Genomic DNA, 21364 nt, shown 5'->3' on the forward strand with positions numbered 1-21364 from the left:
TAACATATGAGCCAGACACAACATAACAATTTAGACTGAAAACGACCACCCAATAACATAATGGCTGATGTAATTTATTTAGCAAAATTATATTTTAAACCACAAATGTGAGACCTATTTTTTATATATAGTCCAGTATCATTTTACTTAAGACAAATGTAGTACATTTAATTCAAAAAGTATGCTATCTGAATATACCTACATATTTTAAAAACTCTGCTCAAAATATTTTAAATATGCTGCCATTCTTCTTAGTTCTTTTGCTGAAATTAATCAGTGGACCATCAAGTACATCAAGTAACCAAGTGACCTTCACCAGGCTAAAGTGATGCAAAGAGATTTGGATGGTAGAGTACAGTGGCATCTTATTTAACAGTTAACATTTGAAAAACTCTAAGGGCTGACCAGCAGGAGCAGAGTTACCTGCTTTGTTCCAGGGACCCTAAGAAGGGTGGAGTTCACATACCGTTCCCCTGTTACACCCTGCACCCTGGTTGTTGGGTTACTGCGGCCTGTACATTTTGAGTTTGCTCCCCTTTGTACAAAGGACATCAGTAACATAAAGTACTTTGACAGTAGGGCCATTTGAGACTACAGGTCACAAAAACAGGAGGGAAGGAGAGGGCCGGATACCCCAGTGGCATTCCATTCATTTTCCAGCATCTATGGTCGTTTCTAATCCGTTGTGCTCTTCCAGCATTTATCTGACCTGGCACATCTGTAACAATAGCAGATCCCGGAACAAAGAATAATGAGCTGTTATTTAGGAGCACCCTGCACCCTGGTTGTTGGGTTACTGCGGCCTGTACATTTTGAGTTTGCTCCCCTTTGTACAAAGGACATCAGTAACATAAAGTACTTTGACAGTAGGGCCATTTGAGACTACAGGTCACAAAAACAGGAGGGAAGGAGAGGGCCGGATACCCCAGTGGCATTCCATTCATTTTCCAGCATCTATGGTCGTTTCTAATCCGTTGTGCTCTTCCAGCATTTATCTGACCTGGCACATCTGTAACAATAGCAGATCCCGGAACAAAGAATAATGAGCTGTTATTTAGGAGCAGAAAAATGCAAACAAGCTAAACCCTCACTGGGTGTACAGAGATCGCCCCACAAGGGCAATGAACTGTGCTGATGCCCCCGCCTCCTGACCTACATAGAGACCCGCCCTCCCCCAGTCTAAGATGGCGTCCTACTGTACAATCATACAACAGAGAGCCATGAAAATAGGCACATTCAGTTTTTCACTGCGTGATCAAAATGCGTGTGACTGATTTGCATCTCATTATTATTTTTAATAATTGATTTTAGTTAGGGGCGGCATGGTGGTGCAGTGGTTAGCACTGTCGCCTCACACCTCTGGGACCCGGGTTCGAGTCTCCGCCTGGGTCACATGTGTGTGGAGTTTGCATGTTCTCCCCATGTCATCGTGGGGTTTCCTCCGGGTACTCCGGTTTCCCCCCACAGTCAAAAAACATGCTGAGGTTAATTGGACTTGCTAAATTGCCCGTAGGAATGCATGTGAGAGTGAATGGTGTGTGAGTGTGCCCTGCGATGGGCTGGCCCCCCATCCTGGGTTGTTCCCAGCCTCGTGCCCATTGCTTCCGGGATAGGCTCCGGACCCCCCATGACCCAGTAGGATAAGCGGTTTGGAAAATGGACGAAAACTTTCAACAGGATCAAGTTTATTTATTAGACACGCCTTGATAATAGCAATATAATTAAGTGTCTAAATAATCCTTTGAGAGTTTGCATGTTGACTTATGATGAACTCTAATTGGCAATTGAGAGTTGGCACAACGTGCATTTTACGTTAGCTGCAAACGTTGAGTTGACGTAACCCAGACATTGAAAGTAGGTTGGCACATGGTCCCCATAATGTCCGTGGGACGTTGGTTTTACGTTGGCCACAGGGAATTGCACACATTTGCTTATCACTACTTGGTTTACTGCACGTTGGGACAACGTGCATTTGACGTTCGCTGCAAACGTTGAGTTGACGTAAACCCGATGTGCAGATGCACGTCCGGCCAACGTCTGCTAATGACGTTGGGCCGACGTTATGTCCGACGTTCTACCAACGTTGGGCCAACGTTAAATGTTAGCTGGGTAGTTGTCATGGTTGTGGTATACTGTACATTCTGGACGTTGGCTGCACGTCTGGACAATGTCCGGGACTGACCATGAGTTAGTCAATACCCGACGTTGTCAGGACATGAAGCCAACGAAGAAAAGGGATTGTTATGGAATCCTTTAAACTTTTTCTGTGGAGGTATAGGTTGTACAGTTCATCTTGATCTGAAAAGAAATCTGTATAAATTCGATCTTGGACATAAAGTAAAGGTCTATGAGACGTCTGCCAGACGTTACGCCGACGAAAAATTTGGACGACATCAAGTGTATTTCATTGATTCAGAAAGAAAGGAAATTAGCCTATTAAAAGGCAGTTAGTGTATCTATCAAACAATAATATCCAAAAATCTTATTTTCACTATGTAGACCATTATGTTGGCCAGACGTTGTGTCGACGTCCGCTTTTGACCATCGACATAACGACACAGCCGACGTCGGCCCAACAAACCAATGCTAGCTGGGTATGAGCAATTTAGCAAGTCCAATTATCCTCAGCATGTTTTTGGACTGTGGGGTGAAACCGGAGTACCTGGAGGAAACCCCACGACGACATGGGGAGAACATGCAAACTCCACACACATGTAACCCAGGCGGAGACTTGTACCTGGGTCCCAGAGGTGTGAGGCAACAATGCTAACCACTGTACCACCATGCCGCTCCCTATTTATTTATTTATTCATTCATTAATTCATTCATTCATTCATTCATTCATTCATTCATTCATTCATGGCCAAATGTAACTAAATAACAGGAAGAAAACTCTGGCAGGGGTGCATGGTAGATTGGGAGCAGCTCAATGAAGGTAATGCCTTTGTCAGTTTTCTTCCTGACTCACACTTCTTCAATGACAGTCAAGCAGTGCTTGACAGTGAAACATTATCCTTGCCCTCTGAGAGCCCGAAACAGTAAAAGCACAAAAATAAACTGCATTTCTCTGAGACACTGTGCCATTTCTGGCTTAATACCAGGAAATATTTTGATCAGAGGCTAAGCATTAGCCACAATTAATTGATTTCAAACCAGGGAGAGTATTTTTCCTTATAAAGCCAAAACAAGTAGATGTACTTGCATGGACAGTAGTTATTCCTGTTGTGTTCTGCTTACCATTTGTGCTAAGGAAAAGTGCAGATTTGCCTATTGCGAAGTTGATGGCAGGTATTCAGTTCAGCACTTATCGAATAGTTAATGCATGTGCTTCATGGACCAAATGCTACAAATAATCTTAAACCAACATGTACAGTACATGTAAATGTATTATCCTAGAGCTTTAACTTCTATTATCCCATTGCTTCAGAAGAGAGTAAAGCACAGTAAAAATAATTTCAGTGCATTAAGGAAATCTGGGTGCAATTCAGTAATGGCAGTAGGTATGACTGTGTTAGACTGGCATCCCATCAAGGTTGTTACCTGCCGTCACGTGTTCTAGGCTTATGAGACTGTGCACTGAAAAAGCAGTTATGGAAAATGGTTAGGTGGATGAGTGGATGGATGGATGGATGGACAGTCGATATGATGGCAAAAATAAAATGCATAAAAATACAGAATAGGCAACGGTTGCACAAGCTTAGCAGAGACTGACAAAACTAAATTTAAAAAGGCAGTACTTTGACAAATTAGCTGCATAGTTAATGCTTAGGTTAGCAGATTGCTTTTGGAACTTTCCGGTTGGTCTGTGGCACCAGGGTCATGCATTTCTGAAACAGTCTGACAATAAAACGAGCTGCTATTTTGTCTTTTTTTAAACCATGAACATAAGAAGCCACAGCAAAGAAGTAGATATAGATATCCATGGCTGATCTGGATTCACCGGAACATCCCTCATCAGGTGATGTTATGTTCTGCAACCAAGTTGGGATTGATTTTTCTTAAAAAAGAAGCTACTGCAACTAAAAAAAAAGTTTGCAGTTGGAAGGTGCTGGATAGGGTGTGTCGGTCTTTGTAGGGAGAGAAACTTGTATTGGAAAAGACTTTTTGTATGATTTTCTCCAGGGGAACAATGAAGCAGCCAGGATTTTATCTGAGAATGTGAGGGAAAATGGGTTTAACATATCAAATTAAACTGAAACTGACAGTGAATAACCCAGCAGGTGGTTTTGGGATCAAAACCCCAACCTTGCCACTCCTACTGAATAAAAAAAAAAATTAATCATAGGGCTGAGTTTATGTGCATGGCGTGTAAAACTGGAGAATGGACAAACAAGACAAATGTTACAGCATGTCAGCTTCTCTATGTGTAACAAACCCCATTGCTCTTATTAATCTGTGAAATACATTACATTCTAAAAGGAACACAATGTTGCTCCAGTTTATCTTTTAAAATGACACAACGGAGCATAAAAACAACACATTATAAGGATACTAGAACCAGTGACTTCTAGTACAATGATTGGAGGAGAGGGGAGAAGGATATTTGTTCTCCATTAATGTTAATGTACATTAAGAAACAGGAAATATTTAAAAGTTCCTCATTAGAACACCAATAATAGTAGAAGAATCTTTCAGCGGGGCCAACAATCTGATAAGGGAAACCTTCCTCTGGTATTGCTAAAGTTGATGAGCCAGTTTTTCATGTAATCATAGATGGGGAGACTGTGGAGTCAAATTCATGGCAAAAAATTATCTAGGTTTGCTGAGTTGCAAAATCTTCTTGCTAGTATCACAGCAATTATACCAACCAACCAATCAATCAATAAACTGACTGACTGATTAAATCAACCAATAATTTTTCCATCCACCTCACAGATACTTATTCAGTATAGGGTTACAGGTAGCCTTGAGCCTATCATAGGCAGCACAGGGTGGCAATGAGGCAGCACACCAAATAAGATGGCCATTCAATTCATTCATGAAAAGTGTAAACCAGACAGTCAAATTCATTAAGCAGTCGGCACCTATTGTTCGTACAGGCTTGCCACAGCCTGCTGGGAAAGAGGACAGAGTATTTACTAAACAAGCTGAAAAGCTGTGAGGCACTGGAGGTAATAGGCCTGATCCATATTTCCGTTGTTTCACGTAAGTGCAGATACACAGACTTGAAGGCATTGAATGGTTAATTGCACATTTAAGAACGGGGTCCATATTTTGATATTCTGTTGATCAATTAAACTTTGTCCATACCAGTGGATGCAGATGTCTAGTGGCCTAAATGAAAGTGATGTACTGTATTAGAAAATAAGCAGGTTTTGTAGTAAAACGTGTCCACATTTTAATATATAGTGGGAACAAATTAATAAAACTAGGCTATGATTTTGCTAAAACAAGGGAATGAATTAGTAAAGCATGACCAAGATTTAACTAAAATGAGGGAACGTCACGCCCTGCTCCTCCGATCCTCCCGTGTGCCACGCCCCCTCGCTACCTCGTGTGGAATCACCGTGTTACCAGCTGTTTCTCTTTGTGGTTAATTAGTGCTGTGTATTTAAGTCTGCGTTCGAGTTTGTTTCCCCATTCCGGTCATTGACGTCATTCATTTCAGTGTCTGTTCTTCAATGAAACCCCTTGTTCGTGACTCCTGCTCCCGTTTCCCCGTTCTGTGCCGCTCATACATCTCAGGAACGAATGAATAAGACGTGACCATGATGCCTAAATAAATAACTAAAACGAGAGAACAAATTACTGAAATGTGGGAATGAATTAGTGAAACGTGGCCAGGATATATATAGCTTTTATCATTATGTCAGGAGTGGAGCTCTGCAGGAGGGAGATGGAAATTAATCATTTTAAAGTAACGCCTAAGTTGACAGCAAAGCTGCATAGTCAGCACTGTAGCTTGACCGATGGAGATGGATTAATCAACTAGCTGGCAGCAGACGTAGCTGTGGTGGCCGCTGACTCCTGAACCCTGTTATCTCAGGAACAATTACCTTGTAATATGTCCCACACCTAATGCTGACAGTTAGGAATTAAGAAGGCAGATATTTACCACCCCTACTGCTCTTCATTACCTGCTATCAATATTCAGCATTTTTTTTTTCTCCAGTACATTTATGGTCGAAGGTCATAGTTTCCTTGGGCTGAATTCCTCCAGGAAGGATCAGGATAAAGTCTGCCAATTCTCTGCACAATCTGAGCAAGTGATTTCCCCAACAAGGAAAATCAGCAGAAGTAATGTGGCATACCAATGATAGGACCCTAAAATTACTGTACTTGTGTGTGTCAAATTACGTGAATGATTAGGAAACAACAGAAAAGCAGGTGAATGAGTCCCGGGGGCAGAAACGCAGTAGTCATTCAAATGTCAAAACAGGATTATAAAAAATGTAAAAGATTATAATAAGTTAATACCTCATTCCATCCTCACCGAAAAGGTTTATAACACAATTAAGCCCTCTGTCAGCCAAAATGCGATAACGGTAAGGTAGCTAATGTAACACGTGTGCTTAGTGTTGTGTAATAAAAGTCGATAGCCCTTGTAGCTATTCAGCTTTGTCACAAAAAAGTCTCCAGTAGAGTGCCATGTGCGACCCACCTGAAATATTTCCTGACAGCAGGAACAGGGCATCGCAGGCAATGTCCGCTGCCACTCTGGAGATGAAGGTCATCCAGAGGGTAAAAATCTGGAAACATAGCAGAATAGTAAAATAGTGAGCTGCAAAAACTAAAAATGTGTACATTTCAATTTTCATCTTAAAGAAATGACCCTTTGGGAAACTGAATGGAAAGAGTGGATGAGGCAGCACTGCACTGTAAATGTCTACAGTGTAACCAGCTGGCATTCAGACTGGGGAAAACAAGGTTTAATGAAATGCGACACACACCCCTCGAAGGATGGAGAGGTTGTTTTCCTCCATTTGACAATGCAGGGCTGATGATCAAGGGGCATTAGTATGAAGTAGCTAGGCTACAAAGCAGACTATGTGGGAGGTGGAGGAGATAGGCTGGGTTATGGTCCATGCTGTGATGGAGAGTCAGCTGTCTTCTGATGGGAGGTACTTCTGCTCACCATATTCCCTGTCTAAGAATAACTTGGTGAAGTGCTTTGTCAAGCTCCCCACCACCCAGTCCCACAACTGGCAGCGGCAAAACACCTGTTCTGGGTTCCTTGTATTTGTACTGGACTCTCACAAAAGCTGCTCATTTATTTTAAGTGTTTACTCTTCATCCTGTCCTCTCCTGGTCCCCAATTCCCATGTCAAACACTTCTGTCATTCAAAGACACTCTCACAGTCTGTACCCCTTGCTAATTGCTGTTCAAAACTACTACTACTATTATTATTATTATTATTATTATTATTATTATTATTATTATTATTATTATTATTATTGCAGTAATAAAAACTTGTCCTAATCTCAGCTATGATTCATATTTTCAAAACCCAAACAGTAAATGTTCTTTATCTTATCCCCAAATAAGCTTCTGTTTTCACGATTACTTCTGGCATCAGAACATCACATGCCCACATGGTATCATTTTAAAAACACTGGATGATCGGTTAAAAGCAAAATTAGAAAAATTAATTCCAAAGGCAATTAATAAAGGATGAAAAGGTTTCAAATTTGGGTTTGATTGCAACTCAGGTATTTTAATCTTTTGTTCTCAACACGATTTGTTACATTAAATCACATCAAATCAAAATAAAAAGCTTTGCGCATCAAAATCTGTCAGGGTGCTGATCATCTGAAACCAGCTTATCTGTATCTTCCTCAACAAAAAATAACAGATACTTTCTGCAACTCTGAACTATTATTAATGTAATATTTATATGACAAGTTAGTTGTTGTGGGAGGTTTTTAATTTTGTTACACAAAAGTGGGGTATCATGAATTAGTGCTCTCAAAAGACATCATTTAGAAAATGTATCTTTCAAAATGTTACATATTTTCAATGCGTATGCTATTCTGTTTTTGGTACTCCAGACAAAGTCTCAAAGTAAAGATGAATTCAAAGTATTCTACTGAAACACATACAATCCTTAGCTAGAAAGCTCTATAGACATATTCTGTAGAATCTCAGCGATCTAGCAATTCTGTAATGTTAAATGTGATTGTTTAAAAAAGGAAAAAATTATTTCTACTTCAAGCAGTGTCATGTAAGAAACCAAGCTATGACGAGGTATTTTCTGACATTTACCATAATCTTGTACTGCCTGATTCATACATAAATAGCCTCTTACTTGTTTGGAAGGATTTTTACTCTATTCACAGAGTGCAACAAACAGCACATCTGACACAGTAAATCTTGAATGGGCCCCTCTGTGTCTGACCGTTGTGTTCCGTAAAAAAAGTCCCAAGTACCTCAATTCATGGAATACTGTACCAGTTCCTCCTCAGGATGAAAACAATGCATTGTCCCAGAAAGCCTCATTCCATTACAGAACCATTTACTCAAATGATTATAAATAAGAAAAACTGAAAACTTGAAATATGAAAATATCCATTCATCTTCCAAACAGTTATCCAGTGTAGGTGTGTCGGGTCTATCTCAGGAAACATAGGCCATAAGGTAATGAGCATTCTCAACGGGATACCAGTCTATCACAAAGAACACACTAATACAATAAGGGCACCTTTGAGTATAACCACATCCTTCCGGGCTGCAAAGGGAAACCAAACGCTCAGTACAAGCACAGTAACAACACAGAAATTCAAACTCAGACTCCTCAAAATACAAGGCTACAGTGCTAGATATATGATTTATCGGTGTAAATATTTGGCTTTCATAAAGAAAACATGCCAGTATTCTAAGCACTAATCCTGTTTGTCTACTTCTAAGACTGACCCCATTATTTATAATTGTATAATATAATGAAAAAAAAATGCTATTTTTAAACCAGACCCCATGGCTGATAATACAAAGTTCCATTTGACCTGATCACTTTTTTGAAAACATCTGGGAAAAATCCTCAGTTGATCACCTTGGAAGCAACCAAGCCTGAAGATTATTTTGTCGTAGCTGAAGGAGGAAGACCACGCTGAGCATGCATATGTCTGAAAGCCTCGCTGGACAGCATCACAGATGACTAAAACGCTTGAGAAATTACCGGCACAAAGAATGACAGCTTAATTCCTTGCTGTACCCCAGGACGCTTTCCATTAGCTGTGAAGTGTGAAGTTGCAACTTCTACTTACGAGACCACAGCGGACATATATGAATTATGTGCTACATGAATTACACTGCATTTCTGAGGGGAAACAAACCTACTTTTAATTACACATTTACCACTGGTCTGTTACCGAGTGCAAGTCCCTCAGCCATATATCTGGGCAGCACTGGGCACCCTGTCAAGCTAACTGTGATTCATTATAGTACATCTGCAGATGACACTGTTCATTCCCATTTTATGCCTTTTTAATTTGCTTTTAAAACCCTTCCGAGAGAACTCAGTAATAAAAATCTTTAGAAGTCAATAAACCTACATTTGTTTTTTATATATATATATATAACAATATATGTATGTATGTATATATATATATGTATGTATGTATATATACACACATACATATGTATATGTGTGTATATATATTCTAATAAATACATTACTTTTTATATCTGTCTCATGTATTTATAACCCAGAATACACATTTGTAATGAGGCAGAACTGGGTTTCAAATGAACTCTGATATGAAAATTGATCATCTCAGATAAGCTCTTCTAATGTGAGCTTATCTGAGATTTGGATCTAGATTCTTATTTGGGGAGATTATGTGCACTCTGCCCTTGGAATTTAGCCATTTTTCATTGGCAAGGAGTTAAATATTTCTTGGCACATAGAGACAGTGCATGAATTTTAATGTGAAGTAGTGGGTTTTTATATGACTGGCGAAAAGGAATCAATAAAGTGCTAATGATACAAGCTCCATCCATCCATCCATCCATCCATCCATCCATCCATCCATTCATCCATCAATCCATCCATCATCCAAATGCTTATCCTAGACTAGGTTTCTAAGGCCACCAATGCCAATGTGCAATTTAAGGTAAAAGAGTATCTCTAAATGGGCAATTAAGACACACCAATTATCTTAACTGGAGGTGATTCATTTAAAACAAATTTCAACATGCATGCAATTTGATCGTTGATTTCTGCATTGAGGCACCAGGTCCACTGTCAGAAATAATCTTCTCGATCTCTAACCTTTCTGCTGAGATGAATGTCATTCCAACGCCACAACGAGATTCACATAGAAGTGATATTGCTAAGAAATATTTTAAAAAGTATGAGTCATTGCATATTACACTTTTCAAGTGTCTTTTAGGCTAAAAATAGGACATGGACCTGTCTGTGGAATAAAATATAAAAGCGACTTATTCAACTTAAACATTCAGTACTAAAGGGCGGGTATCTGCAGAAGAAGGGGCTGGGGGGCAGGAGGCTTAAGGAACAGTTTGCAGTGTTGGCCTAATGGTTAGGGAAGTGTGCCTGTAATTGGAATGTTGTTGGTTTGAATCCCTAACTGCCCCCAACCAGCAAAATAACCTGAGGAAAATACTCGGCCCTCTAATGTGTCACATATTGGTTAAATGTAGAGAATGCCTATTGTTATTGTAATGTGTCAATTAATCAGTTTCGTGGCTTTAAATATACCGGGTGGCCCTTTTTAACCTTTGAGCACCAGCCCAACAAAAAGACTCGGCACAGCCCAGCCGAGGGACTTAATCACAGACGCTCACAGCTGTCTACAGCTTATTCAAAACTTGTGCAATAAAATCTTCTGGGTCTGAGTCTGCTGCTTTTTAGGTGCGAAAACAAAGGGCCCCGTTTTTAAGCACTAGTGTCAGAGGCGTGTGTAGGTGCTGTGATTGAAGTCTGTGCTTTACTTCATATTTTATTATGTAACTATAATGTAAGTGTAAAGAAGCATAATTAGTATACCGGTAATGAAAAAATCAACATCTTCAATTTGCCGGTTTCCACCAAAAGTAGCATGCAATTACTCAACAAGCTTGTGTCACCTTGAACAGCAGCTGAATAGTACAGAATTCAAATTGTATGTCAAAATACAAAAGGATATATTATTTTTATAGACAGGTTTTGGTCTGCAAAATTGGCAACCAAACTGTTTTAACAATTTCATATATATTTCAATCCTACTGGCAAGTTAACTTAGTTGCAGTACATTCCGAACTTGGCCTGATATATTATGACAATCTCATAACTAAACTAAAACTCAGCTAAATATCACAAATCTAAAGGCTACATTATAATTTTATACTGCACTATTAACTTTATTATTATTGTTATTATAATAATTATCATAATTCTTATGACACTGTCCAAAAAAGCATCAGCATATTTTTGTGATCCATTTCGGCTGCCTTCTGTGTCTCTGTGACAGAACAGCAGGTAACAGTTCAAATAAAGAACAACGTAGAAAATAACGACTGGGTCAAATCACTCGGTAATTTATGAATGAGCTTACAAACAATTTTAGTTACAAAGGGTTTAGGAAACACTCATTAATAAACAAATGATCTTAAGTACGAGATAAGAAATCACTTGGCGTCACAAAGCTTTCAGGAAACACACCCCAAAAAATTTACCTAAATTTATCAAATCAAATTGTTACGTTTTTTTGTCGAGTTAATACATAATGCAGTGTTACCGCATAATGCATTGTCACAGATTATGTGACATGGTGTGTGACAATGCATTATGTAATAACACCACATTATGTGGTGAAAATGTGTCATGTTTTATTGAGTTATCATATAATGCAGTGTTATAATTCGTTGTTACAGGATAAGTTCTAGAAGCTCAGTTCCAAGCTTCAACATTGCATATGACATAGCATGTCATACCATGTCATACCTGGAAAGTGATGGAATCCATCCATCCACCCATCCATTTCATGTACCTGCTTGTCCTATTCAGAGTCATGGAGGCCCAGAGCCCAGCCTACAGGTGATAATCCAGGGTGGGGCTGGAGGCTTGTATTTTTTGCCTTTTCCTTCTTTTAAAATGCACAATGACATGGGGAGAACATGCAAACTCCACACAGAGATTCATATCCTGGTCCCAGAAGCGTGATGCAACAGCACTCACCACTGTGCCACTGCATCACCCCCAGGATAGAACCCTTGTTTTCAATTTTTATTTTTTTTTGCATGGCAATATTTTATTAAATTATAAAAAAGCTACAATCTGATTTATGTTTTTAATTTACATAAAAGATGCAGTAAGAATTCAGTTCAGCTGATGTTGAATATTTCTGTTTGATCTGCCCAAATCTTTTTTAAAAACATTTGTTTTAAGTTTGACTTTGATTTCATCATAATAAGATTGCCTGCAAAAAATATGTTTCAGAGAATAAAACTTGCTTTGCAGGAAATCACACCGAAACACGTTCCAACATTACTTTCACTGAATATAAATTTAAACATTATCAGTAACAGATTCCGATTTTGCTTCTAGGCAGCAGAATAGCTCCCTGTTTATGCTCACACTTGAGAGCTTAGGGTCCACATCTGAGCCACTTACTCCAGCTTCATGGAACTATTGGATTAATAACAGCAGTGTCATATTGAAACGTTATTCATGGCTTGGATGCCTCCTGAAATTCTACAGACCAGAACAGGTTGGCCAACTGAAGTTATTTAAAAGAATCTGTAGCTCAGGATTAACACAACATATCCGTTGAACACATTTAGTAAGTTACTTTGTTGTTACTTTCCTCTTTTTTTCTTGTTTATTTTTGGGACTATTCATGATGTCTTATATCCCTAAGGATTCTATTAATGTATAATTTGGAAGGTAGTTTTTATACACAACCCATTGTAAACACAAATTTTAGATCTGGAAACATTAGTACTGTATATATTCTGGTGTATAATTACTTTATGGAGAAATAAAGAAGCCATTTATACATGCCATCAATGATACATGCTAAGCTTTTGTGCTACATCCAGTTCAGCATTTCAGGTCAAACCAATTGATACCACTTACATGGTACATATATTGCTCAGCATTACATAATAAGAACTGGCAGACTACAGCATCTTTGGGTTATTGAAAAGTGATTCATATTTACATTTAATGTATTACTGTTCTTAAAAGACCAACTGAAGGTCTTATTATTCCATGATCTTGAAAGAATACACCGACCAGCTAATAAATAGCAATTATCAGCTGTGGATTGAAAATAAGGCTTTACCACATCATCGCACGTACATCTTAGGAGTATCAGCAAGACTTGGCTCATAAGGCTGGATGCTGGTAAACAGCCTTCTTTATTATCAGTGAGACTAGGAAAAATATTTTAAATGGCTGGATTCCAGTAATGAATGTGGAAATAGTGGATTAAGTCTTTCTGGGTGATATTAAAAATAATAAACTATACTGTAGGTTTAAGGCAATTATGACAACCTTAGAGTTTTATTTCACAGAAATCATTTAAAAAGAACAAGACCATTTCTGTTGGAAGATTTTTCTATACCTTTACCGAAGCAATAAAGTAAAAATAGAGCACAGTTAATAAAACCAAAGGCCGCTGAATTTATTCACTAAGTCGTGTAAAAAAAGACAAATAGTTAAGAGTGGACCTCGGACAGATAATATTAAACTTGATTTGAGACCTACTACTGGCTGTGTACTTTTTAATACTGTTTGTTAACGTCAGAAGGAAAATAACTCTCACAGAGCAGTATGACCAAAATAAGTTAACCAAACAATTACTGAAAGCATCAGTAATTCTTAAAAATGGAAAAGTTTAAGCGTGCGTGCGTGCATGCGAGCGAGTGAGTGAGTGAGTTTGCCCTGTGTTGGGTTGGTGCCCCATCCCTGCCTTGTGTCCATAGCCTCCGAGTTTGGCTCCGGACACCCTGCAACCCTGAATAGGACAAGCAGTTAAAGAAAATGGATGGATGGATGGATGTTTGGACAACACCGCCACACAGGTGCAGTAGGGGCACAGGTATCCTGGCAGATTCTGCCTGCCCAAAAATTTACAGGGGCCCTTGAATATATCAAATTTTAAAATTATAAAATGTAATGGGGGCCGCGGGCGACTTTTTGTCAGGGTCACAGAATTTCTAGCTACACCCCCACATGCAGGTGACAAGTTACAGCTGCCAACATGAGTAATAGCAATGCAAGTGATACAAGCAGGAATATGGGGCACAAGGAAGGGGGACACCTGGAACATGATGCCAGTCTGACCCGAGGCATGCAGGCACACTCACTCGGCAGCTCCCCTAAATGCGTGTCTTTAGGCTGCAGGAGGAAACCTATATAGATATGAAGCAACAGTACTACCCACTGAGTCTTCCATAAATTAGTTATAATGAATTTTATTACTTACAATGATAGTAATTTCAACATCAGGTTTTAATGGTCTCATGTATGTGTACTACAAACAACCATTAAAGTTGCCAAACATCTCTAATGATTTCAATGTGGAATGATCTGAATGGGTTGCTTTTAGTCAGGAATGAGAAATGTTTTTTTTTCCTTTATCTGGAAGTAATACAGTCTCTATAAACATTTCACAATGTCCAAGATGGTTGGATTACAATTATACTCATAAAATATTTTATTTACCACCTCTGAATACACCTGTTTTCCACACTTCTTTGGTCGCCTCAAGTCAATTGTGCTAATAAGCGTGGTTGAGCCAAAAATTATTGTCCGTGCAATTATTTGGTTGGTGGTTGTACTATTCAATCACAATTATGCAACTGAGAGAATACAGGGCTGTCACTTTCATCTTTTATAGCTTTACCCAGGCAGCTACAGAGGGTTACAGGTGATTGGCAAACTGGAAAAGCCCCTCTTAAGGGACTGTTGTGGCACTGTGAGCAGCCAAGACAGAATCAATGAGGGTCTGACCTAATTCTGCTGGAACATAGTGCCACTCTGTCTTTGCCATTTCACAGATGTACAATAGCTGTTCACCCATTCCAGGCCACATAACAGCAGTCAACAAAATTTCATTTTTTAATGTTTTTTTGTTTTAAGTAATTGAAGTGGGCTCCGGTTTCCTCCCACGGTCCAAAGGCGTGCAGGGTAGGCTGATTGGCATGTCTAAATTGGCCCTGTACTGTAGTTGCGTGAATGTGAGTGTGGCTGTGTGAGTGTGTATGCCCTGTGGGGTGTTGGCGTCCGCCCAGGGTTGGTTCCCGTCTGTGTCTGTTGCTCCCGGGATAGACTACGGGCCCCCCGCGACCCCAGTGGGGATTAAGCGGTTACGATAATGGATGGATGGATTACTGAAGTGGCTAACTGAAAATGCACACAATATACATCACCCAGTTCTCTAATATGAGCCTGTCTATGCATAACAATAATGTACAAAGAACGAGGATGATCGTATTACTGGTCTGTACACAACTGATAATGAGAAGCTAGTAAAGGAAGTCATCTAGCTGACAGAAAGTGATGACTGCAAGGAAAAACAGCAGTTTTATGAGTTTCACCAAATCTAGCACAGTAACAGTGTTTCTGATGTAATAGGAAGGGTAGCTGAGGAGGGGTTCTGCTGGAAACAGATGGACCTTTTGTGGATGTTGGGCAATTCTTTAACTGTTTGGTCACATTCGTATGACTGACACTATAAGAATAAATACATATAACACAGCAAAACACATTTTATTTACTTAGATTCATATTGCTTAAAGGTACAAATTAAATTATCCATCTGCAGAAATATTTACCATTAACCTGTTTTCCATATTGTAGCTTTTTACTAAGGATGAGCCGATCCACATTCTTTCTGTTCCGATCCGATTCCGAACTACCAATTCCAATACAGATTCGGATACAAGAGCTCTTTTTACTATAATATTTAATATAATAAATATACAATATATATGTATAATTAATATATTATTACAATTTGTAAACTAGTCAAAAGAGATGAAAAATGTAAACAAAAAAATCTTTAATTAGACTACAAGAAACATACATAACGTATTGCTACACCTCGTTTGTACATATTGTTTTAATCGTTTTTGAGGCATTTTACAGTTTAATCCGAATATCTTCCAAGGCAGGATACGCAAGTGGCGAACACTTAAAATGCCCCACAATTTCCCTCCGACTGTCAACAGGGTCACATACACTTCGTTGCGACAGCAGCCTCTCCTGCATCACAAGCTGGATATAGAGCGAAAAGTTGTGTCGCACAGTTGCGTTCGCTTTGTTTATGGGATGTTCAGCTAAACGCTACTCCCACCCCTAAAAGCAGATAGTAAATCGCTACGCTACTAGTATCTGTTAAAAGTGTAAAATACTGCCAGATTGTCACATTTTCGTTCGGTATTCTTGCGCTCTCCACACTGCAAAGCGTATGCGCATGACGTCACAGCAGGCGGAGTCACTTCGCTCACTCCCACTGAGTGGCAGCATTGGCCTTCAGCTTGAATGCCGCAAAAAGACATGAAATGGAACAGAGCTGTCTTGCGATGGATCGTACAAGTAGATTTAAGAGGCTGGCAAAAACTAAATGAGTAAATATCGGACGTGGATCGGTCACGTACGGCCGATACCCGATCCGTCAAAAAGGTCTGGATCGGCGCCAATACCGATTCTCCTGGTCATGGCCACATGGATTATCAATGATGTGATGAAACAATACAGATAATGTACGTGAGACAAAGAAAAATACTGCAAAATTAAATGTAATATTTAAATGTAATAAATGCATATTGAGCAAGGCCCTTAACCCCCAGCTCCCTGGGCGCCGCTACGGGTGACAGCCCTTCGCAGACAACTTCCTCTATGAAAAAAGAGCAAGTTGTGGGAGGCGTAAAGACAATTTCCCTACGGGGATCAATAAAAGTGTCAATTAAATTAAATTAATTAATTGAACTAATGCAGTAGTGGATGTCCCTGTATTGCACGTTTTAGGGTATCTTTAATAAACGCATTAAGAAATACAGTATTTCTCTGAAGAAAACAGTAAGTTTTACCAAGAATAATTTGGGCCATTCATACTACGTATACAGCCTGTTCCTGTTCATATAAAACATGTCAACATATTGCTAAAACGGTTTAAATTCGGTAATATTGATTCACAAATAAATTAACCCCCAGGTCAATTTTAACTTGTCTAAGTTTTTTTAAAGAAAACAATCCATCCTATTAGAAGAAAGACAGGACCATCGAAGAAAAGCAAGACGGACGTCAGTCACTGGATTGGGGAAACGTACTTTAACGCGGACTTAACACAGGACTAATTAACAACAACGAGAAAGAGCTGCTAACACTGTGATTGCACACGAGGTAGCGAGGGGGCGTGGCACACGGGAGGATCGGACGAGCAGGGCGTGACACTACATACAATTTACAGGGTAATAAAACACGCATTTACGTGCAAGTAAATGTAAATTGTGCAGACTCACGCCAGCCAGCTGACCAAGGTTGGCAACGCTGAGACTAACCGGATGTAGAAAAATCAGCTAAAACCATTACCTACTAAACCATCAGTCTTAAGAAAAATATTTTACTGGAAATATTTTAATTAGGTAATATTAAAAATGAAGATCAGAAAATGCTATAAGTAATTGCCAGTTTTCTTTTGTGGAAGTTAGTACTTTGAACCAGGGTAAATTACAAAATTGGCAATACCACTTAGGAATATGAGGTACATTTATGGATGATTTTACAGCTAAATAAAACATTTAATAATTTTAAATGTAGGAAATTAGCATTTTGCCAATATAATAAAACATTTAATGGGTACTGTAAACGGCACAGGAGTACCCATTTGCTACAATCGAAAATAATGTGCTTCTGAGAGTGAATAGAAAGTCTATTTAGATGATATTTGGTGTTAATAATTGCTTTCATTTAGCAAAGGGTAATTAATCCACACTGTTAGTAGTAATATTACAATTTACTCGTATGATTACCCTCCTGAAATAATGAATGTCGGTCAATGAACATTTAGCCTTGAGCAGTGACACTTGTGGAGACAAAGGTTTTAAATAAATCCTAAATTTCATGCATAAGCATGGTTCAGGTTCCATCTTTGATTCAATATTAATCTAATTATTTCTCTCGCCACGATCTCCCCAGAGACACTTGAGAGAATCTAGCGAGGAAAACGTACATGTAGTCTTCTTCTCAAATTCAAGCATTAATTAGGCTTACAGTCATCTAGTGGGTCCTTATAAATGAATTCCCTTGGTAGGGGATATGTGTGCTTAAATATGCACGTGCCAAAAATAAAACAATGGTTCTATTAGAATGTTATTTTCCTGCCCTTCAATTACGCATAGGAAAAGGTACGACTACCCTTGTTGTTTAAAAAATCAGCAGGCCTATTTGGCTTCGTGCAATCTTCAGTATAACTGGCGTTATGCCCTTAGCATTGGAAAGGGCCGGTTTATTGTGTCATTGTATAAGCACTAGCTTGTTTAAATTAAAAGTCAAAAGAAGAATTGAGAAGTAACAGGCACTTGCAAGATGCTTATCTGCACACGAGAATCACGTACATCACGATCAGCGATCAAGATTTTTCCCCGCAATATTTGGGACACTGGGATGGTGCGTGCGTGATGTAGCACTGGCGTCACAGTAACACATCATTAAGCATCTATTTGCAGTCGTTTAGTGCTGTTAGTAATTGTTAGGCAGTCTGGTAGAAATAATAGCTTCACATAGTGAGTATCATTAATAATAATAATAATATATATATATATATATATATATATATATATATATATATATATAATATAGTATTATTATTGTTATTATTATTACTATTACTACTACTACTACTACTACTACTATTACCTGTTTATGGACTACCGAAAGATAATAAAAATTCGATACAAACCGTGTTACATACCGGCTTATAGGCGTAATAGTCTACATAGGCGGAATAGTCTACATGTTTCAATGAAAACGTATTAAAGTTTCCATTTCGTTTTCCCTTGAACGCTCAGAAACTAAATAGTAAATGTATATAAAGAGTATGACACTTCGACCTATGGTAGTCCGTCAGGACTATTAAACTGTAGGCTATGTATATTACTATACAATTATAAAGCATTGCAAAGTCATGGACGAATCAGCACAAAAGCAGTAACAAAACTTACTATGACACAAAGTTCTAAATGACCGTTTCCTTTTCCTTACCTGTAGTAGACTGATGAAATACATTTTTGTGGCGCTTCCCCTTTTCCTCTTCCTTAAGTCGCAAACTTTCTTGGTGTTTACTTCACAAAGGCATGTATGGATGAAAAAACAAACAACTTCAAAAAAATTCCGTGTAAAACAAATACGGAGCTCTCATTTGAGCACATGAAGTACAATTATATGAGTTATACCTTTTTTATCCCTTCAAGCGTTAGAACATTTACAAATTATGTTTTATTTCATTTTATACTTGTATATCAAAAGATGTGGAATCACAAACGTTAGTCCAGGTTGAATGTTTTATATTCCGGCCGGGTTCATTATTTTAGAGCTGGTGATCCCCACACTGTCATTTAAAGTTGTATTTATTTTTTGCAGAGATTATTTTTATTATTATTACGTTGTTATCGTTTTCCAAGAGATTAAAATTCCAGCGCAGGTCAATCACTCCTCAGACCTTCAGAGTGCCGTTTTATATAGAAAAACAGTTGAGATGGACTACTAAAGAAGACGAGAAAACCATGTCCACTGTTTGGTCCTGTTTCTCAGTTATCCCCCTTTAAGAAACTGTGCAGTCAGCAATGAGCGCCCGGCTTCTTTCAACGTACCGCCTAACACCGTAAGCGTTCCGTGTCCACATAGAAACTACATGATTGTTTGCACAATATTTTATAAATGCTGTGTAGTGTCTGTCGTATTAACGCTACTTCGTTTTTCTTTGGCGTCAAATGCTCAAATGCCGAATTTCAGCGGCACGACCAGTATTCAGAAATCCACAGAGAATGCGGAATTTAAAGTTACGAGGTGCGCCTTTCAACTCCGCGATCTTACTAAAAACTTGGACTGGCCTGTCCTGTAGTACCGCAGAAATAACTGTACCGGTGCCTTTATTTATCCGCCAAAACAATTATACTCCGGAACTCCGTAAACTGTCTCGCAGTACATCAGTAGCGACAGCTCCTATTGTCAGGAGATCGGCAGTCCGGGGATAGTATCCTCCATACGGGATTTGCCCACGACACGCCAGCTTTCCGATTAGGTGCAGAACCGCACCGCTCTCCCAGTTGTTTGCTGGTTATGTGCTGTAGCCGCGCTTGAGGCTGTTAACCGGATCGTGCACATCAGCCACCACCACTATGCGAGGAAAGAAACAGCTAACAGAATTGTTTCTGTGCTGTAGGCAGGTCATTTGTAACTGTTTTGATAACTAACATGTTACCTATTTGTTTTATACTTTATATTAGTACTCGTTTTGAGATTGCTGGTCAGTTTTAGGGTAGATATTGATATTGCTCTGTACAGTACAATTCTCAGAAATTTCGCAGGATTTAACTACGGTTCGCCAATCTACGTTTACTGTCGTTTCTTTTCCGCGCCCGACACTATTTCTGTTAGGATTCTCCCGACTATCGGACGGCTTTTATTTCCGAATAAGTACTATTTATTGCTGCTCTCTGCCTTGAACAAATTGGGTGACATACAGAAGAAGGAATTTACAATAATTTTTTTGTCCTTTCTAGGCACAACATGCGCAGTCTACAGTATGTAGTTTTTACTTGACTATACTGTTAGCTACAACAACAACAATAAATAATAATAATAATAACGAGGCGCAGTAGGTCGTACTGTTACCTCGCACCTTCAGGATTGTGGGTTTAAGTCTTTCCCTGCCTTTTTCTGTGGGACGTTTGTATCTTTTCTGGTTGCATTGAATTCTCACTGGTTTTTACATTTTCTTAAGAAGCTGAAATACTAACTATACTGTAATTCCTTATACAAACCATTTATTATCAGTAATGCAATCTAAGGTCTAATCAAAGAATGTTATTCAAAGCATCAGACATGCTGGTTGGCAGTGCTGAGTAATGGATGATTGACAAGGTCTCCACTGTTGATTCTCAAGTAAGGTTGTGAGCACTGTTCTCTACTTAACTGGTAATTGCTGTAATATCAGTATGAATTGTTTTCTCCGACAAACCATGTTTTCTGGTCCGAAGAAAGATTTCAGCATTGTTGCTTCAGCAGACACTCAGTACCCCACTGGAGATACATCAATCAGGGGAATCGTCTGACAGGAAGAGAAAAAACCAAGCAGGGATATTTACATACTGATAGCATGTTGAATGAGGCCCTTATAAGATCAGAATGCCTGGTTGATACAGCTGAAATGAAAAGTTTGAAGCAGGACAATCACATGACCATGAGTGCAGTAT

The 21364-nt window shown here is 38.9% G+C and overlaps 1 protein-coding gene across 2 annotated transcripts in view; it reads right to left on the reverse strand.

Annotated features, from left to right (window-relative positions):
• Positions 1-20319, reverse strand: part of LOC125741884 (corticotropin-releasing factor receptor 1-like) — a 71630-nt gene extending 51311 nt beyond the window's left edge. The window contains exons 1-3 of one of the 2 annotated variants that reach the window (XM_049013366.1): positions 19343-20319; positions 19152-19231; positions 6602-6689 (exon numbers count right to left, since the gene is read on the reverse strand). In XM_049013366.1, coding sequence (XP_048869323.1) covers positions 6602-6689; positions 19152-19175 — 112 coding nt within the window. In that variant the 5' untranslated portion in view covers positions 19176-19231; positions 19343-20319. Of the gene's footprint in view, positions 1-6601; positions 6690-19151; positions 19268-19342 lie in introns of both variants that reach the window. The other variant, XM_049013365.1, reaches the window with a different exon arrangement.
• Positions 20320-21364: the final 1045 nt, after the last annotated feature.

Source organism: Brienomyrus brachyistius, chromosome 5, assembly GCF_023856365.1.
Source record: "Brienomyrus brachyistius isolate T26 chromosome 5, BBRACH_0.4, whole genome shotgun sequence".
In the NCBI taxonomy this organism is placed as follows: domain Eukaryota; kingdom Metazoa; phylum Chordata; class Actinopteri; order Osteoglossiformes; family Mormyridae; genus Brienomyrus; species Brienomyrus brachyistius.